Source organism: Nelusetta ayraudi, unplaced genomic scaffold (assembly GCF_046127955.1).
Source record: "Nelusetta ayraudi isolate G7.1 ecotype Tasmania unplaced genomic scaffold, CSIRO-AGI_Nayr_v1 ptg000052l, whole genome shotgun sequence".
In the NCBI taxonomy this organism is placed as follows: Eukaryota; Metazoa; Chordata; class Actinopteri; order Tetraodontiformes; family Monacanthidae; genus Nelusetta; species Nelusetta ayraudi.
In genome coordinates this window covers 7707501-7723297 of record NW_027466102.1, presented here as the reverse complement: position 1 = coordinate 7723297, position 15797 = coordinate 7707501, and the positions used below count along the sequence as shown (strand labels likewise).

General features: G+C 40.6%; 1 protein-coding gene across 1 annotated transcript in view; it reads right to left on the bottom strand.

Moving 5' to 3' along the window:
• Positions 1–13706: 13706 nt before the first annotated feature.
• cd2ap (CD2-associated protein) overlaps positions 13707–15797 on the bottom strand; it is a 39206-nt gene continuing 37115 nt past the window's right edge. Inside the window, exon 19 of the mRNA XM_076037880.1 lies at positions 13707–14031. Within this exon, the coding sequence (XP_075893995.1) occupies positions 13990–14031 (42 nt within the window). The 3' untranslated portion in view covers positions 13707–13989. The remainder of the gene's footprint in view (positions 14032–15797) is intronic.

The window sequence follows — 15797 nt, the reverse complement described above, 5'->3', positions numbered from 1 at the left end:
GCTCTGATTTTTAATTTGACAAATCACATGTAGTTGTGAAGTTAAAGAGTTAAAGAAGTTAAAGAATGATACAGTTGGGTTTTTTTTTTTAAATCAAATTTGTGGGAAATATTTTTCGAGGACTTAAAATAGAAAACCTGGAGAAACGTATATATGTGAGTGTGTATATATAAATGTAATTATATATAACCACGTCAAAGTGACGGTGATTAGGTCGCTGATTTGATGAAATTAACAGTTTAGATGACCACCTTCATGACGTTAGCCATTTTTTAATGATTTTTCAACACAAAGCCTCCTGATGCCAGACTGCCAATCCGACCCTGTCCAGTGTGCCGAGTGCGGTCTCCAGCATCAGCACCAACTTCATGACAATCAAAGTGTCAGTATCTCCACAAATGAATTTGGCCAGTTGGGCAACATCTGTTGTGTCCATGCTTTCCTCAATTGCAATGCAAAACGCAATAAATGACTTTATTTCACGCTTCAATTGGCAGTCGAAATGCACCGAAAGGTCAGAAATCCAGTCTGTCTTGTCAGACTGATATTTGCAAAAGCCCGACGCTTTTCAAGGCGCTCAATCTCCACAGCCTAAAGCGTTGCATGTTGACCATCCTGATTTTTCCACGATGAGTAACCACAGACTACCGTTTCTTCAGACCCAGCGACAACTCATGCACCTTCTCTATTCTCCTTCAAGATTCTTGTATTTGTCAACATGAAGAGTATCATAGTGGTGACAAAGGTTACTCTCCCCTTCACTTCCGTAAATATATAAGGAAATGTCCACCTTTCTCTGAAAGCTGCTGAACACCTGCTTGACTCAATGCAGTTTGCTGTCAGAACCAGGAGAGGGGTTCAGGACGCCACCCTAACTCTGATAAATTCCATCTGTAACGATCTTGAGAGTTCCAACAATCATGTTATAGTACTGATTTTTTTTTTTGTTGTCTACCTTCAATACTATACAACCACATTTGCTTATCCAGAGACTGGATAAACCATAGTCTGGAAGGTCGTATTGTCGGCTGGATCCTGGACTTTCTGACGTGCAGAACATAAAGAGTGAGAGTGACTGGTCAGTTCTCTGATCTATCTGTAACATTGACTGTACTGGCTCGAGGATGAGTCCTCTCCACCCTGCTGTTTATACTGTGCACCAATGACTGCCGTCGTTCAATTGAAAACCATCACACATACTGAAGTTTGCAGATGACGCCGTTCTAGTGAGCCTGCTGAACAGTGTTGAAAATTCCCACGGTCCTGTTGTCAATTATTTCTTTAAAAATGGCGTCAAGAATCATTTTTATATCCGAACGCGTCAAAGACAAATAACCTGCATTGATATGGATTCGACGTTCGCAACTGTCTCCCAATAGCACAGTGATTGATAGACAAGGGGATATAGGAATACAAGTATTTAGGAGCCGCACTCAAAGGTTAGGACCTGACCTTTGAGAAAAATATTGACATGATCTCCAAGAAAACCCTGCAGCGTCTCTTCTGTCTCAGGGAGTTGTCTAAATTCCAGGTTGATTCAAGAACATGTTCTATTGGTCCTTTGTTGAATCTGTGCTTACCATCTTCTTTGGGCCTCTCCCTCTCTCTCTCTTTCTCTCTTTGTGGTTCCAATCACTTAAGGAGTTTGCAGAACCTTCACAGCAAACAGCTGTATAAGAAAACAGAATCCATCTTGTCAGATTGTTCTCATCCTCTGCATCAGCAATTTCAGTTTCTTCCTTCACTTCTCAGACTTCCCATTTGCTAAGAGTAACGGGTACAAACATTCCTTTATACCGTCGGCCATCGCTAAACTAAAACTAAACTCGAGGATGAAAAGGTAGTTTAACTGTACTAGTGGGTTGTTGTTGTTGTTGTTGTTGTTGTTTTTTTAACCTTCATTGTTTTTGCAATTGCACTTTCTAATTTGTATTTGTTGGTTTAACCTTTATTGATTGTGTTAATTCCATTACTTATTTAGTTTTACTTGAATGATTGAAGTATTGCACCCACTATTGTTGCATAGAAATTGCCTCATTGGGGATGAATACAGGCATTGACTGATTGATTGATTGATTGGTTGTTAGGGATTACCCTGTTATTCATATTTTTCTGTCAGGCTTACAACATTACATGTGATGTGATGTTTTATAGAATACAATGTGCAATATTTCATACAATGAATGACATTTTCCTCTGTCATACTCAATATTACTTTTACTGTCATCTTTATGACAGAAAAAGAAATATTTTTTTCTTTTCTTTCATTTTCACTATTCGCTATACTGTTGCCATCTGTATATTGTTTGTAATTTGTCACTATCTGGCACAATAATTTCCTTCAGGATAACTAAGTGTTATCTAATCTCATCTAATCGCATCTGATCTTTTAAAAATAGGTTTTAGATGTGGTGAATGTACCTGTTTACGTAATGCTTCAATGTCATTTATAATGAGATCCTCTCTTTGCTTCACAGGGATATGATTGCCAATTTCATGCCCTTTATTTCTTCATTTCTGCAAGTAAATGCAGATATTTGTGCGCACAAATTTTATAGGATCTTTGGCAGATTAAGCACCTCTGGGCTGAGGCTCACTCATATTGAAGTCCAACATGTCCAAATGATTTAATGCAACACAAACAAAAACAAAACAATACACTTTTGGTCCTTAATGTGACTACCTTTGTAGAAAAAAAAAAGTTTAAACCTTTCCCGAGCACTGCAGACCTGTCCTTGAACCTCTCGACTTTGCAGACAATTTCCCTTGGCTTCCCCGTGTCAACTCTGACCCCTGGGAACTGCATTTTATCCACAAGCAGCTTCTTCACCTTTTTCACAGATTCTGCCCATCCCGTGTGCGGTGATCCAGATGGTTCGATCTGGATTGGACTTCAATGTGTTTTTTCAACTACTATAAAGACTCACTAATGTCACCTGACTTGCTTTCCACTGCTGGTTTAGAAAGTTCCCTTCTCATGGCATCCACATATTGTTGTGAATGATTGGATTTTTTTTTTTTGTTGGTAGATTTATTTTATTGACTTGTCGGAGCTTCTGTTTGAAACATCATATTTTAATTTGAGCTTAACGGTGGAAGCTATTGTGACAGGTCTGGGGGTCGCCCGCCGAAGAACAAATCCTTAACGTGACTCCACAGCATAACAAGCAGCCACACAGGAGATAGCTTACAAAGAGAAAATAGAGAAAATGAAGACAATGAACTCGTTATCCCACAGAGCAGCAAAAAAAACCTGTATTAATACACGATCCCTGAGGGCTTCTGTTGCTCGCTCTGTTCAATCTTACAGAACAGGACAATAGGACAGAATAGTAAAGAGCTCGTATAGCATCACGACACTAGACTGCATTTTGTAAGATTGTGGAGGCACTAGCAGCAAAGCCCATTTAACTTTTTATGAAAATCCAAAAGTTGACTTGTAATTTTGTTCTCTCAGTGGTGGATCTAAGATACGTTTTGGTCTGACTGAAACCTTCTTATGACTTTTCCCTGAACACTCACATCCCCATTCTGCTCAGACGTCATAGGGCTATTCAGTCTGGTCTTAGCCTAGAGAAATTGTCAGAACACATCAAACGTCGGCGGTCATCTCATAAGAAGAGTGAGTGTTGTTGTTGTTGTTGTTGTTTTTTTAACTTTTGCTTTGATCTTGTTCGGCTAAAAGAGGTTTACATTGCCTCCAGCTGAAAATCTAAAAATAAAAATGTATGTTATTCACATATATGTCAGCATGACCTAAATATGCCACAACAACTGCAGTTTTTCTTTACCCTGAGATTATTTTCATTGCAGTATCTCAGAGTCACATTACCGTGCCCGTTCGATTACAAGTGCTGTTTCTTCAGTGGAGGTGCCATTAGCTAAGAGCAGCTGACACAAGTCTTATTCTCCCCGGAGAATTCACAGTTGACTGGAAGCAGTGTTCATGGAAGGATTTGCCCAATGTGCCATGACATTACTTCCACACCCTTCAGCTGCTTCAACACCTTTAATGGAACCTCTCAGAGCTTCAGTCCCCCAGTCAGCTGAAGGTTTTTGAGCAGCACCTGGACTGTGACAGCGCATCACTTTCCTTTGAACCTAAGTGGAGAACCCAGATCACTGGTCAAGCTCTCATTCGAGCTCCACTCAGTCTGGTGATTTCTTGAAAACAGTGTTCATGAGGTGAAGGTTGGGGAGGTTGTCGTACGTGGAACCTTGGAGACATGATGAACATATTGGGTGGTTTAGACCTCAGGTAAGCTAGGCTTTATATTGGCAAGTCTTAAAGTTCTGTAATCAACACAAGTCTAGCAACAGCCCCAAATAGAAAACCAACAGCTGTGCCTACATGGTACAGTAACCACGTTGTCAAAAAGAAAAAAGATGCTGTGTCATCGCTGATAATGTATGTGTTCCGTTCCTGCTGTAGCTTTATTTACAGAAAGGTGTGAGCACACACCTTAGGCAGGCCATGTTTTGTACAGTGCTACTTACGTAAGAACAGCTATTTAAAGGTCCAATAGTCATAATTTCCCCCCAAGCATCTATGCAGTAATCATCCAAAAAAAGGGCCTTTTTTAGGTATCTATAAAACAGCGTATTTACAAATTGATTGGCACCTAATGACAAACGGGCCCGTTGCTCGAAAGTAGGATTTTAACCGAGCCAGGTTCAACCAATCCGAAACACAAATGTCCAGTCTTTATCGGTTGCACCAAGACTATGCCAGGATGAGCAGACACGGACTCATCGAGCCAGGTGAAACCTATCCCGGATCAGTGAGTGTTTCCTCCAATAGGCCCCGTTATCGAGCTCAGATTCACCGATTCATCATGGCAACACCGGCAGCGTACTTTTCCCCGTCCGAGGTGGAAATCCTGGAGGCTTTCAAGGAGGTAAAGGAGCGAGTAAAAAAAAAAAATTAAAAGCAGCACCGCCAAAGTAATTTAAACAAAGAGATAAAGTGTGACAAAGTTTTTCAGACTGCCTGAATGCGTAAGTAGTGCAAAAATACACTCATGAAATGATGAGAGGAAATTTCAGTTGTGAGTGAAATTGTATAAACAATTAACTGGATGAGGTCACTGACTTCATTGAATTTACGTTTGGGATTAATAAAGATCCTTCCATATATGTGTGTGTGTGTGTGTGTGTGTGTGTGTGTGTGTGTATGTGTGTGCGTGCGAGCCCTGGCTGAAGCAGAGGGCCCCATGAGTGTCATCACACAAGGACTGGGACAATCCTGCTATCGTCTCTGATGACAACAGTGGTCACATGATCAGGGACCAATATGTGTAAAATTGTTTATTTAACATGCATGATGAAAACTTGAGTTAAATGTGCCCTGCAGTGGCGGAGGAATTAGCATTTTTTTATTCAATTTAAATTGATATACTGTGTGCAAACAAGCTTGCGGGGAGGCCAATGCATCCATTCATTTGTCTGGTAATACATTTTGTATGGATTTGTCCTGCATTCATTTCAGTGTGGAGATTATGGTGTGTATTATATATAGACCTTAGAATGTCTATTCTTGTGTTGTGTAAGATGCCTGGATCCCATTGTTTCCATCTTCTAGAGTCACCGTGGCTTCAGTTTTGAAAGGAGCTGACAGTCGACCAGCTTTCATTTACCTTTATTCAAGAAAAGAACATCTTGTTGCTCTTTGATGTGGATTTGCATTGGCAAGGGATGTATATTTTATGTATAATATATGAAAACTGTAAATGATGTAATACAATATGTAATGATTTTGGTGACGACAGACTGAGATAAGGGATAAGATTAAATAGATCCCGGAACCATAGTCTGGAGCAGGCTTTGCCTTCATGTTGGGCTTTTTGCATACGTAGAACTCATCAAGCCAAAGGCCAAAGTCCACATAAATTGTTTGCATTATTTCCAGAGTGCACACTTTCATGTATGTAAAACATAGGTTAATGACCACAAAATATTTATTTCAATATTACTAAATATGTTTGGGAACTGTGGGACAGAAGTAGATCATGCAATAGGTGTTTTAGATATAATAAGAGATTTGTTGTACTGAATGGTGAGTGACATTGTATAAATACCACCATATAATGCTTTGTACGCCCAAAGGTGACTGTGGCATTTATACATTAGGTTGATGACTACCAGCTACTGAGACATAAAACAACACGTGCTTCCTTCCTCCCTTCCAGCTAATACAAAGGATTCCAATGTTTTAATGTTGTATGCGTCTGCGAGGCGTCTACTTCAAAGATTAAATGCCGGATGTGTTTCTTGTTTTATAGTTCGAAGTTAACTGTGTTGGAATCTATTTTTGAATCTCGCCTTGAGATGTATGTGGCTTCCCAGACCAGTAGGCACCAATTCAACGTGAGCACAATAATGTCTGCACCTGAGTGGCCAGTCTTGTGGGTAATCACTGAACGGGTGACTTACCCAAATGTACAGCAGGAGGAAAATTCCTGCGGTGAAGTCAGGTTGGAGGGAAAGGTTACATGAGTCTCTTTCCGGCTGATCGGTAAATCTTCTTTCTTGATGGAAGCTTTCTCAAAAGCATGCAGCTTAGGATCTGGTGGGCGGGACCCGGGGGGTTAGGGAAGCAAATGCACTCACATGATCAAGCAGTGTAGATTTTCAACAAATCTTCCACATATGTTTCTACACATCAAATTATATTAAAATCCCTTGGTGTTCATCATCATCATCATCATCATCATCATCACTCCCAAAGAGACCCCCAACATTTTGAAATCAAGCCCAGTTCTGCCACCTGTGTCCTCAGCGCCACCGTCTCTAAACCACACGGCATTGCGGGTCTCACCACCATTTTTTTCTTACACCTTTCCTTTTTTCCGTTTGTTCTTGCTGACACCGTTAACACACATCACACTGGATACATTCCCGGCCGTTCCAACTTGCCTGCACACTCCTTTTAATCTCTATTCTGCAAGCTTCAATTACAAACAAATTCCTTCTGTACGTGGTGTTTTTAAATGTCCCGAGTCCATTGTGTTAGCTAAATTTAAAAAAGGCATGATTGGATAAATGCTCACAGAGTCCTCATGTAAAGGAAAATGGGGGAGAAAAAGGGAAAAGGAAGAATAACCTGAAAGCCACAATTACAATTCCTTTCTCATTTCTTTATTTTCATTTCCCTCAAGCTAATGTTTTTGTTTGTTTTCGTTATTATTGTTATTTATTTATTTATTTTTTTTTAAACCTAAGACTACTTTATTTGCCAGAGAGGCCAGACATGGTTTGGACAGTTGCAGAGGAGGGACAGTAAATACATCAGTAGAAGGATGCTGAGGTTGGAACCGCCAAGTACGAGGCGAAGACAGGGGCCAAAGAGGAGATTTATGGATGTGAAAGAGCACATAAAGTTAGTTGGTGTGATGCGGTGAAGATAGTACGGGGGACAGGATAAGATGGGGGCAGCTGCTTTGCTGTGAAACCCTTGAAGGTCTCCTGTATGGCTGCTGTATAGTGAATATCATTTATACCTCAGTATTCCGCACCAATATGTCAAAAAGGATCTTGCTAAAAAAAAAAAAGAGAGCCAAACGACAAATGACCTGAGAATCCACATTAAGGTGCTTATAGTGCAGTGACTTTTACCACACCTAACGTAATCTCATTTTAGTGAGCATTCTGGTTGTGTAACTGTCTGCACTAAGCCACTGCATCACACGTGGGTACTGCATGAAACATAAGCACTCATAATCGGGATAAATAAAATCACAGTTTTGAGGCGCAGATGAGATTGTCCCGCTGAAACAATAGATCACTTATCCTTACAATTATATTTTAAAAGTGATTTCCTTTGTGTGGTTGACAACGAAAGCATCTTATATATTACATAACACCACGGCAATTTAAAAAAAAACAAACAAAACCCCTCCAACACATACCTTTACTGTGTGCCTATCTAAAGAATAGACTGTTTAGGGGTAAAAAATCTGTTTACATAATAATCTGCCATCACTTACAAAATATGTTTTATATTCATTATATTAATAGACCTTTCACATAAGCCTCATTCCATTAAGGTATTTCACTTACGGGGTAACCACAGTCGCCGTCTGTCGTGTGTCACTGCAATCACATTATGCGTAGCGGAACATCTGTAGATTCTCAACCCTGCTCTGACACAACGGCGGCGATCTACAGCTGCTGTACTGCAGAAATTGGTGTTAACGGCCAAACAAAGAGATTTTTTAGATTACAAAATTCCGAAAAGCTTAACATTCAACTAAACACTGTAATCACTGCACCTTTACATTATAATGTAAAGTAATGGGAGGCTTTAACCTCCAACAGGTTGTTTCTTTTCTTGATGACTTCACCATATTTTCCAGCTCCCTCGTGGAACATGATCATGCACGTCAAATGCATCTCTAATTTTGTCTTCAAACTGTTTTCTTCTAAATGCAATTTTTTTCAATCATAAGTGAAACATTTGGGCTCAAGTGTTCACTGTAAGAGAATGGCCTCCACCTCAAAAAAGCCCAAAAAGCTCCAATCATTCCTTAGTTACACTGGTTATAATTAAAGGTTTGTGAGAGGTTATGCCAGAATTGTGAGACCTCTGAATCACTTAAAAGAAAATTTAGGCCCCTGGCACAAAGAATTCTATACCTCTGGCCGCACAGTCGCGGCCACTTATTGTACGATTGACACCTGAATGTGAAGAAGCATCTGACTGGCATCTTATTTGTCACAGTTTGTCAAATTATTTGTATGGGACGATCTTCAAAGTAATTAATGTTAGGGTTAGGGTTAGTGAGAAGAGCAGGCTTCCATAAGTCTGAAGGGAAAAGATCTACAAGATCTACCAAGTTAAATGAGTTACTGTATTGGCCAATGTCGTATTTAGTATTTTTTTTTTTTTTAACAGCTTCTGTTTTGTCACTTTACAATTTCAGGCATTATTCACGATAAATCTGATGAGGATAATGAGGAAACTGATAGACTTCGAAGAAGACCCTATGAACTTTCTCAAGCTACTGGCCAGAGAACCACTGGCCTGGTAGATGTGCTAGACTTTCTTAGCCTTTCTTAGCCTTACATGGTCCGCACAGTCTGGTAACAGCTCGCTAAGACCATCATACATGGTCAGTGCAAAGAACTGAATATTAAGCGAGTCGTTCACTGAGCGTACTGCCTTCAGTGCACGTACTACCCCCAAGCGTTCTGTCATGCAGTCAACGCTCTGTGTGCATAATGCTGTCAAAATGCCACACAGTGTGACAAAGTGGAGAGGGTTTTACCTGCAGCTGAACCTGTTGCATTTACATGCCATCTAGATAATCGCAGTACTGGCCTTACACCAATTATGAGTTTTAAAATACAAGCAAACACCTTGATCTGATTGGAAACTGGCCGTCTCATTATCAGAATAAGAGCCAGATTGTTCATTCACACTCCAATAGGAGATCTGGAAAGTGCAGAGCCAAATGATGGTCCGGAAGATGTAGGTGTCATTCTGGATGGTGCGCAAATCCCGGGTGAGGTGTTTGACTGTTAAGCCCGCAATGTTGTGTTTTTAGTTTGTTCTCAAACATTTTTCTCTGTTATCAGTTGCCACGAGCATGTTCATAATTCGATGCAAATTCAATTGCAAATTTCTCTTGGAGATTAATAAAATATTCACCTATCTATCTATTTATAAGATTTTCAATCAGCTTTTGCTAATTGGAAAGCTAGAGAATGTTGATTAACGGTATACTATAAAAAGCTGTATATGTGTGTGTGTGTGTGTGTGTGTGCGAGAACCTTTTTTTTTTTTTTTTTTTTTAAATCCCGTCATACTTCTGCTAAATCATGGTGTGCGTCACACGTGTAATAAGACACTCTTGCATGATAATTTTTGGTGCGTATGGCAGACTTGATGTCAAGTCAGTTGTTCATCAAGTGGTGCAGTGGTGCGGACAGCGCAGCCCCTTACGCACGTGTTCACAGATTGAGTGACATGACATCGCCGGTTAATAACGGTGATTTTCAGATGCCATTATCGTTCGCCAAACCAGATCATTCAGAGAGACCTGAGAAAGTTAAACTTACATTCTTAGGCCTCTGGCCATTGACCACAGAATAAATACGTAACGCTCGGAAGTACTTAACTTCGGTGTGAAGCTGCTTTGCACCCATTTTCAACAGGCAGTCTCACATCGAGGAGGAAACGCAGGCTCGCAATATTCTTTGGCCGGCACTTGCAGCTCAACAACACGGGTGAGAGCTGAAACACAGATCGAACGATAAATCGAATGCCTCGCATTCCAGCTCGGCCGTGTGTTGACTTAGACCATCTGGTCCAACGCCCACCAGACTTATGTCAGATACAATAACGGATGCACCACATCAACTGGGATTGAATTTACAGCAAACTGCTTCAATGAATAACAGATTCCTCTTCCTCGAACTGATATTCTTTCACTCAATATTTCCAGAAAAGCTTAATTTAAAAAGGTGCTCGAGGCAATTGGCCCAGAAGTGAGACGCGGGCGATTGATGAGAGCAAAGTTAAGGGAGAGAGTCTTGATTGTAAATAAAGATATTTATTATTTTTTGAGAAAATCTCAGCTCATGCAAGGATATAGCTCTTGTAAACAAAATCACAGGAAAAAAAAAAAAAAAAAATCATATATGTGAGATTTGTTTTTCTTCTGTTCATAGTGTCAATATCTGGAATGTACAATACGATAGAAGTGAAGCTGCATGACTGATATCTCATAAGGATTTTGTCACCCAAACTACTATGCGCCCTCTTCCCACTGTGTGCTTATTTTAGTATGTACCTGCAATGCTAAAATGAAGCATGTTAGTTAAACGCCCAGTAGAGATGACTCAAATGAGGTCCAAAAAACCTCGACCGCCCTCGTGTGTCTGGATATTATTCCAGGTTTTACAGATGCAAATAAAGAATAAACATTGTCTTTTGTTTTTCCCTGCCCGTTTAACCCACTCATGTCATTTTGATTCCGATGGCACCGTTGCTAAATGGAATACCAATAGATTGAAACGCTGCAAGCGCAGGGAGCGAGCAATTTTGCAGAGTTTTTCGGTTTGCATTGGACTATCCATCCTAAGAAGTTTGCCCAGGAAGGAACAAACACACCGGCCATCTCGGTAATGTCGATGCTTCGGGATAATTAAGTGCAACACTTAATGCATATAGATTCCATTTACAGGATCAACTTGGTCAGAAGAGATCATCAAGGACTCTGGAACAGCCCTCAGAAACAATAATGCACATGTAACCAGAAAGAAAGGTTGATGGTTTAGAAGCAACAGTTAACACCTCTATAAGACAACTGTGGAACATGTTAGAGGACACACACACAACAAAAAAAAATAACCTGCAGTTTTGTATGACTGTTACGCTTTGACAATGAAGAAAAGTACGATCCTATTGCGGTTCTGGGGGAAATCTGTGAGAGAAGCAAACCTTTGCTCATCAGCTTGCCAGCGGTTGTGCAATGCCGCATTTTGTGCTATGAAAAATACTGTCACGCACCATTTGTTGTTGTTGTTGTTTTTTTAACTTGGTTTAATGTAATCAGAATTGGATGAGAATTCTGATTACATTATATTGTGATGATAAATTGTAAATAATTTAAAATGGAAACAGCGTTTTACCTGAGAAAGATTATAATCTTTCCTATCCCACTACTGACTTTGTAAAAATCCAGCATTGGGCAGGCAGCATTAAGAAAACAATACAATGTACAGGTCCATTTGTGCAAACTGATATCAGATATATCAGATATCCGAACAGGTGCAGGAAATAGAACAACATGGTATCACTGATAGAGTCTCGTAGGACAGAGAGCTCCTGAAGAGAGCAGTTGTATGTTGTAGGCCATATTTTGTCAGATAAAATGCTTAAATAGGTGACAAAACTTGAATATCACAGTCTTGACACAGCATTGACAAAAAAAAAAAAAAGTTTTTTTTTTTTTTTTACATTTGTTTGGAATTTTGGAAAATTGGACAACACTAACTCCCCTATGGAATCATTCATTGTATTGAAGGCTCTTCAGTGCAAAAATGTACTTTTAAACATGTATGAACATACATTACATAGTATGTACGTCTGAAAGGGCAATTGATAAAATTCAATGTGATAGATTCTGGCTTATTCCCAGCGAGAGTTGGTCCACACGTTTCAAAGGAAAAGTTTATGTAAACTCAATAACATGTTCCTATTGATTGATTTTCGCACGGAAAACAGTGAATTAACTGCGACGGAATTCCAGATGACAGTCCCATGGGTATCAGCCAATGTTTATTTTATTTTATTTTATTTTTTAATTAAAGTGAAGGGCCACCTCCGTTAATGCATTAGTTTATCTTTTCAAATATCTCGCCAATTGGAATTCTGAATTCATCGTCGCTGTTATGTACTAATTTAGCAAACCCAAGTGGTCTGGGTGAAGCCAGTGACCGTGCATTCATCTTAATTAAAATAGCCAGTGTGCTTCCAGTTATCTTAAGTGTATATCTGGAATGTGGAAAGTGGATTTGAGAACTGCCATTAACAATGAGGGCTGGGCAGGACAGCCCGATGACTGCTGTGCAAGCTCATGCATAACACATGTGATAGGGCAAATTTAAAAAAAAAAGAAAAAAAGAAAAAAAAAAAAGACAACGACGCTCCTTGAAGATTGGACGATCCCCTTTGAATGGAAGGGGGCTGGAAGAATTAGAAGCAGGATGCAAAAGAGATTACAGTGAACGAATCAGAAGAGAAAATGTTGCAAAGCTGGATCGTGATGTTAAAATGCCTTTTTTTTTTTTTTTTTTTGCTTTTTTTTTGCATGTGGGTTTATGTGCACGAGCAAAAACCTGTGTGAACATTCCCTGTGGCTGAACAAGTCGAACAGAAATAAGGATCTGCATCATAGAGGACCTCATAGATATGACTCAGCATGTCAGCAGACATTAAGAACAAAAAAGAAAAAAAAAAAGGAAAAGAAGTAGACAATAGTATGATGCAAAAAAATATTCCAGACACCAAAATAGTTAATATAAGCTCCCATTATCAGAAACACCTATTTATATTTTGAACAGGCACAGTAGTGTTACCCTGGATAGGAATGCTAGCATTCATATAAAAAGAGAAAGAAAAGCTCTGTTTAAAGCCCTGCAGCTGTTTTGCTGACAGGATCTGCACAAAAAAAAAAAAAATTTTAATGTGAGCACCAAAAACAATGTTGACAGTGCTCCAATATTTCTCAAGATACAGAGACAAACAAACAAGCAAAAAAAAAAAGAAAAATAAATTGTGCATCATTAAAGTATACAACAAAGAAAACTGGGCAGGGGGAAAAAAACGCAACAAAGAACAAAAACAAAAAACAAGCGCTCCCTGCTTGAAAAGAACTCAGTAGTACTGATAGTGAAGCTCCTCCCTGAGGGGGGGGGGGGCTGGGAGATTGGAAGAGAGGGGAGGGGAGGGGGGGACCAGTGGCAGGCTTTGCCCTGCGCTGTAGTTTAAAGTAAGGCCTCGGGTTTATCCTTTTTCCATTAGAGTTGGCAAATTAAAAACACAAAAGAATTAAAGAGAAACATATACATCTCGTATGCAATTACAGCTTGAGGAAAACAAACAAATATACATATATATATACATATATATATATATATATATATATATATATATATATATATATATATATATATATATATATATATATACATATATATATATATATATATATACATATATATATATATATATATATGTATATATATATATGTGCAAAAATGAAAAATCTTACAAAGATGGGGAGAGGTTTTTTTTTTTTTCTTCTTCTTCGTCGATCGCTAGAAAAGGATTGTACTCAACGGCGCTTCATGTAACTCTCCATCCTCCTCCCATCGGACTGTGTGTCTGCCTGATGCCACCGCCTTCCCCGCCGCGCCCAACTCGGCTGACGGGGCCGGCGGCTGAACTTGAGGTTTTTTCCCCCGTAGGCCGCCGCGCCGGGCTCATGTCGAGTGGACGCTCCGCTTTAGCTTCTCTATTTCCATCTGGGAAGAAGACATTTTCACAAAGGCAGATTAGAACTCCGGGGAGGAGAGAGGATTTGGCACATGAATGGCCGCCCCGGCCCCCCCCCTGCCGCGAAGAACAAAGTCGGTGGCTTCCCGCTGAGGGTTTAGGAAGACGGAATGACAATTAGGCTACAAGCCGGAGGAGCGACCTTGAACGACTGCTGGTCTGCAGATCTAAAATCTCCGTCTTCCAATCAAAAGAAGTTTAAGACGTTAAAGGGCCGGTTCAGATTTTGGACACAGGACCCAATTACGTGCTTGTGCTTTTTATGAGTGGAGACTGCTTTAATAACTTTCACTAGTTTGCTGGGGCTAAGCTAGCACAAGTCAATGGTATCTGCCAGCCTGCCAGATTTCATAGCAATTCCAGCTTCCTTCACAGATAAAGCGGCAGGGCATTCCGGTATGGATGAGACGTGACGATCGCCCTGCGCCACCAGCACAATTCTTTGCCAAAGTGCTGTTTGGCGCAGAGTCGACGCATTAAAAACTGGCCAGATTTGACGAGATTATTCAATGCCCTCAACATCAGAGAGATCTTTTGGCAAAACCCGAGCGAAGACACACTTGGCCACAAACTTGTGGAAGACGGCGTCTTTGACGAGGTGCACTGTAAAGAGCCCAGCTGAGCCCAGCGTGGAAACTGGAAGTCAGGGGCGCTCACGCTCCTCTTATCTCCAGTCTCGGAATGAGCAATGAGAATGTCAAGTGATATGTAATGCTGCGAGGATGCGGAAGTCAAGTGAATGAATTGGACACCCTGAAAGGTCCAGTGTGTAAAATCTTTAAGGAAGTCCATCTGACAGCACGTTTTGTATTTAGGGCACTGTCAGATATGCTTCCTTAACCCCGGCGCTATGTACATTCTTATATATATGCAAACTATTCCAAGGGTGGGAAACCCCAATTACTTTTATTGTACCGTGAGCGTAGACTTTTATTAGAGAGTTTATGGGTAGTGCGTTACGCTTTAACCAAGCTAAATTTAGCCAAACTTTAAACAATGGACCTTTAAATTATGCTGGATAATAACCCTAAAACTGGACGGTCTCCTCCTGTTTCCAGAATTCCTTCCTTCACACCCCCCCCCCCCCTGCCGTGTTTCTAAGGGGAACCCTTTAAAAATGACGGACCTGCCGCCAACACGAAATCCTGCAACTGCACGCAAGACTTTTCCGTTTTTAATTCATCCCACGTCGGTTCAAGCAAACGCATTCCGTCACCGATAAAGGCCCGACGCCGACACCGCGGGCCCCTTGGAAACGGCAGCGACGGCGGGGCGACAGAGTTCCGGTGACAGATGGCAACTCTGTGGATTTAGGATTAGGTCGGTCAGAACCAGCAGACATTCTCATTGGGAGACGCTTTGCGTTTTCACGTTGTTTTCTGAGGTTCCAGCGCGTTTCCTCACGGTAGGTGGGAGCAAACTCCGATCTGGAAAGCTTTTGTGCAGAAAGCCATCATTCAGCGAACCTTTCACTGACAGCCTTCCCGGTATCTTCCCGGTACTCCGCCCCCCTCCCCCCCCGTTTGTTTTTTTATATTAATCATGTGTTAACGTCGACAGCAGTAAAATGCAAGACGTCTTCTAATTCCTGGGCTGTTGCCCTTTTCCTCACCATTGAAACAAAATAGTTTCCTACGTCCTTTTGTTTTATTCCACATTATGGCAACTGGCAGTGTTCAACCTAGCGATAAAGCGCGCAAGAGTTACGAGGAGTGAGAGGGCCAGATAAATGGTG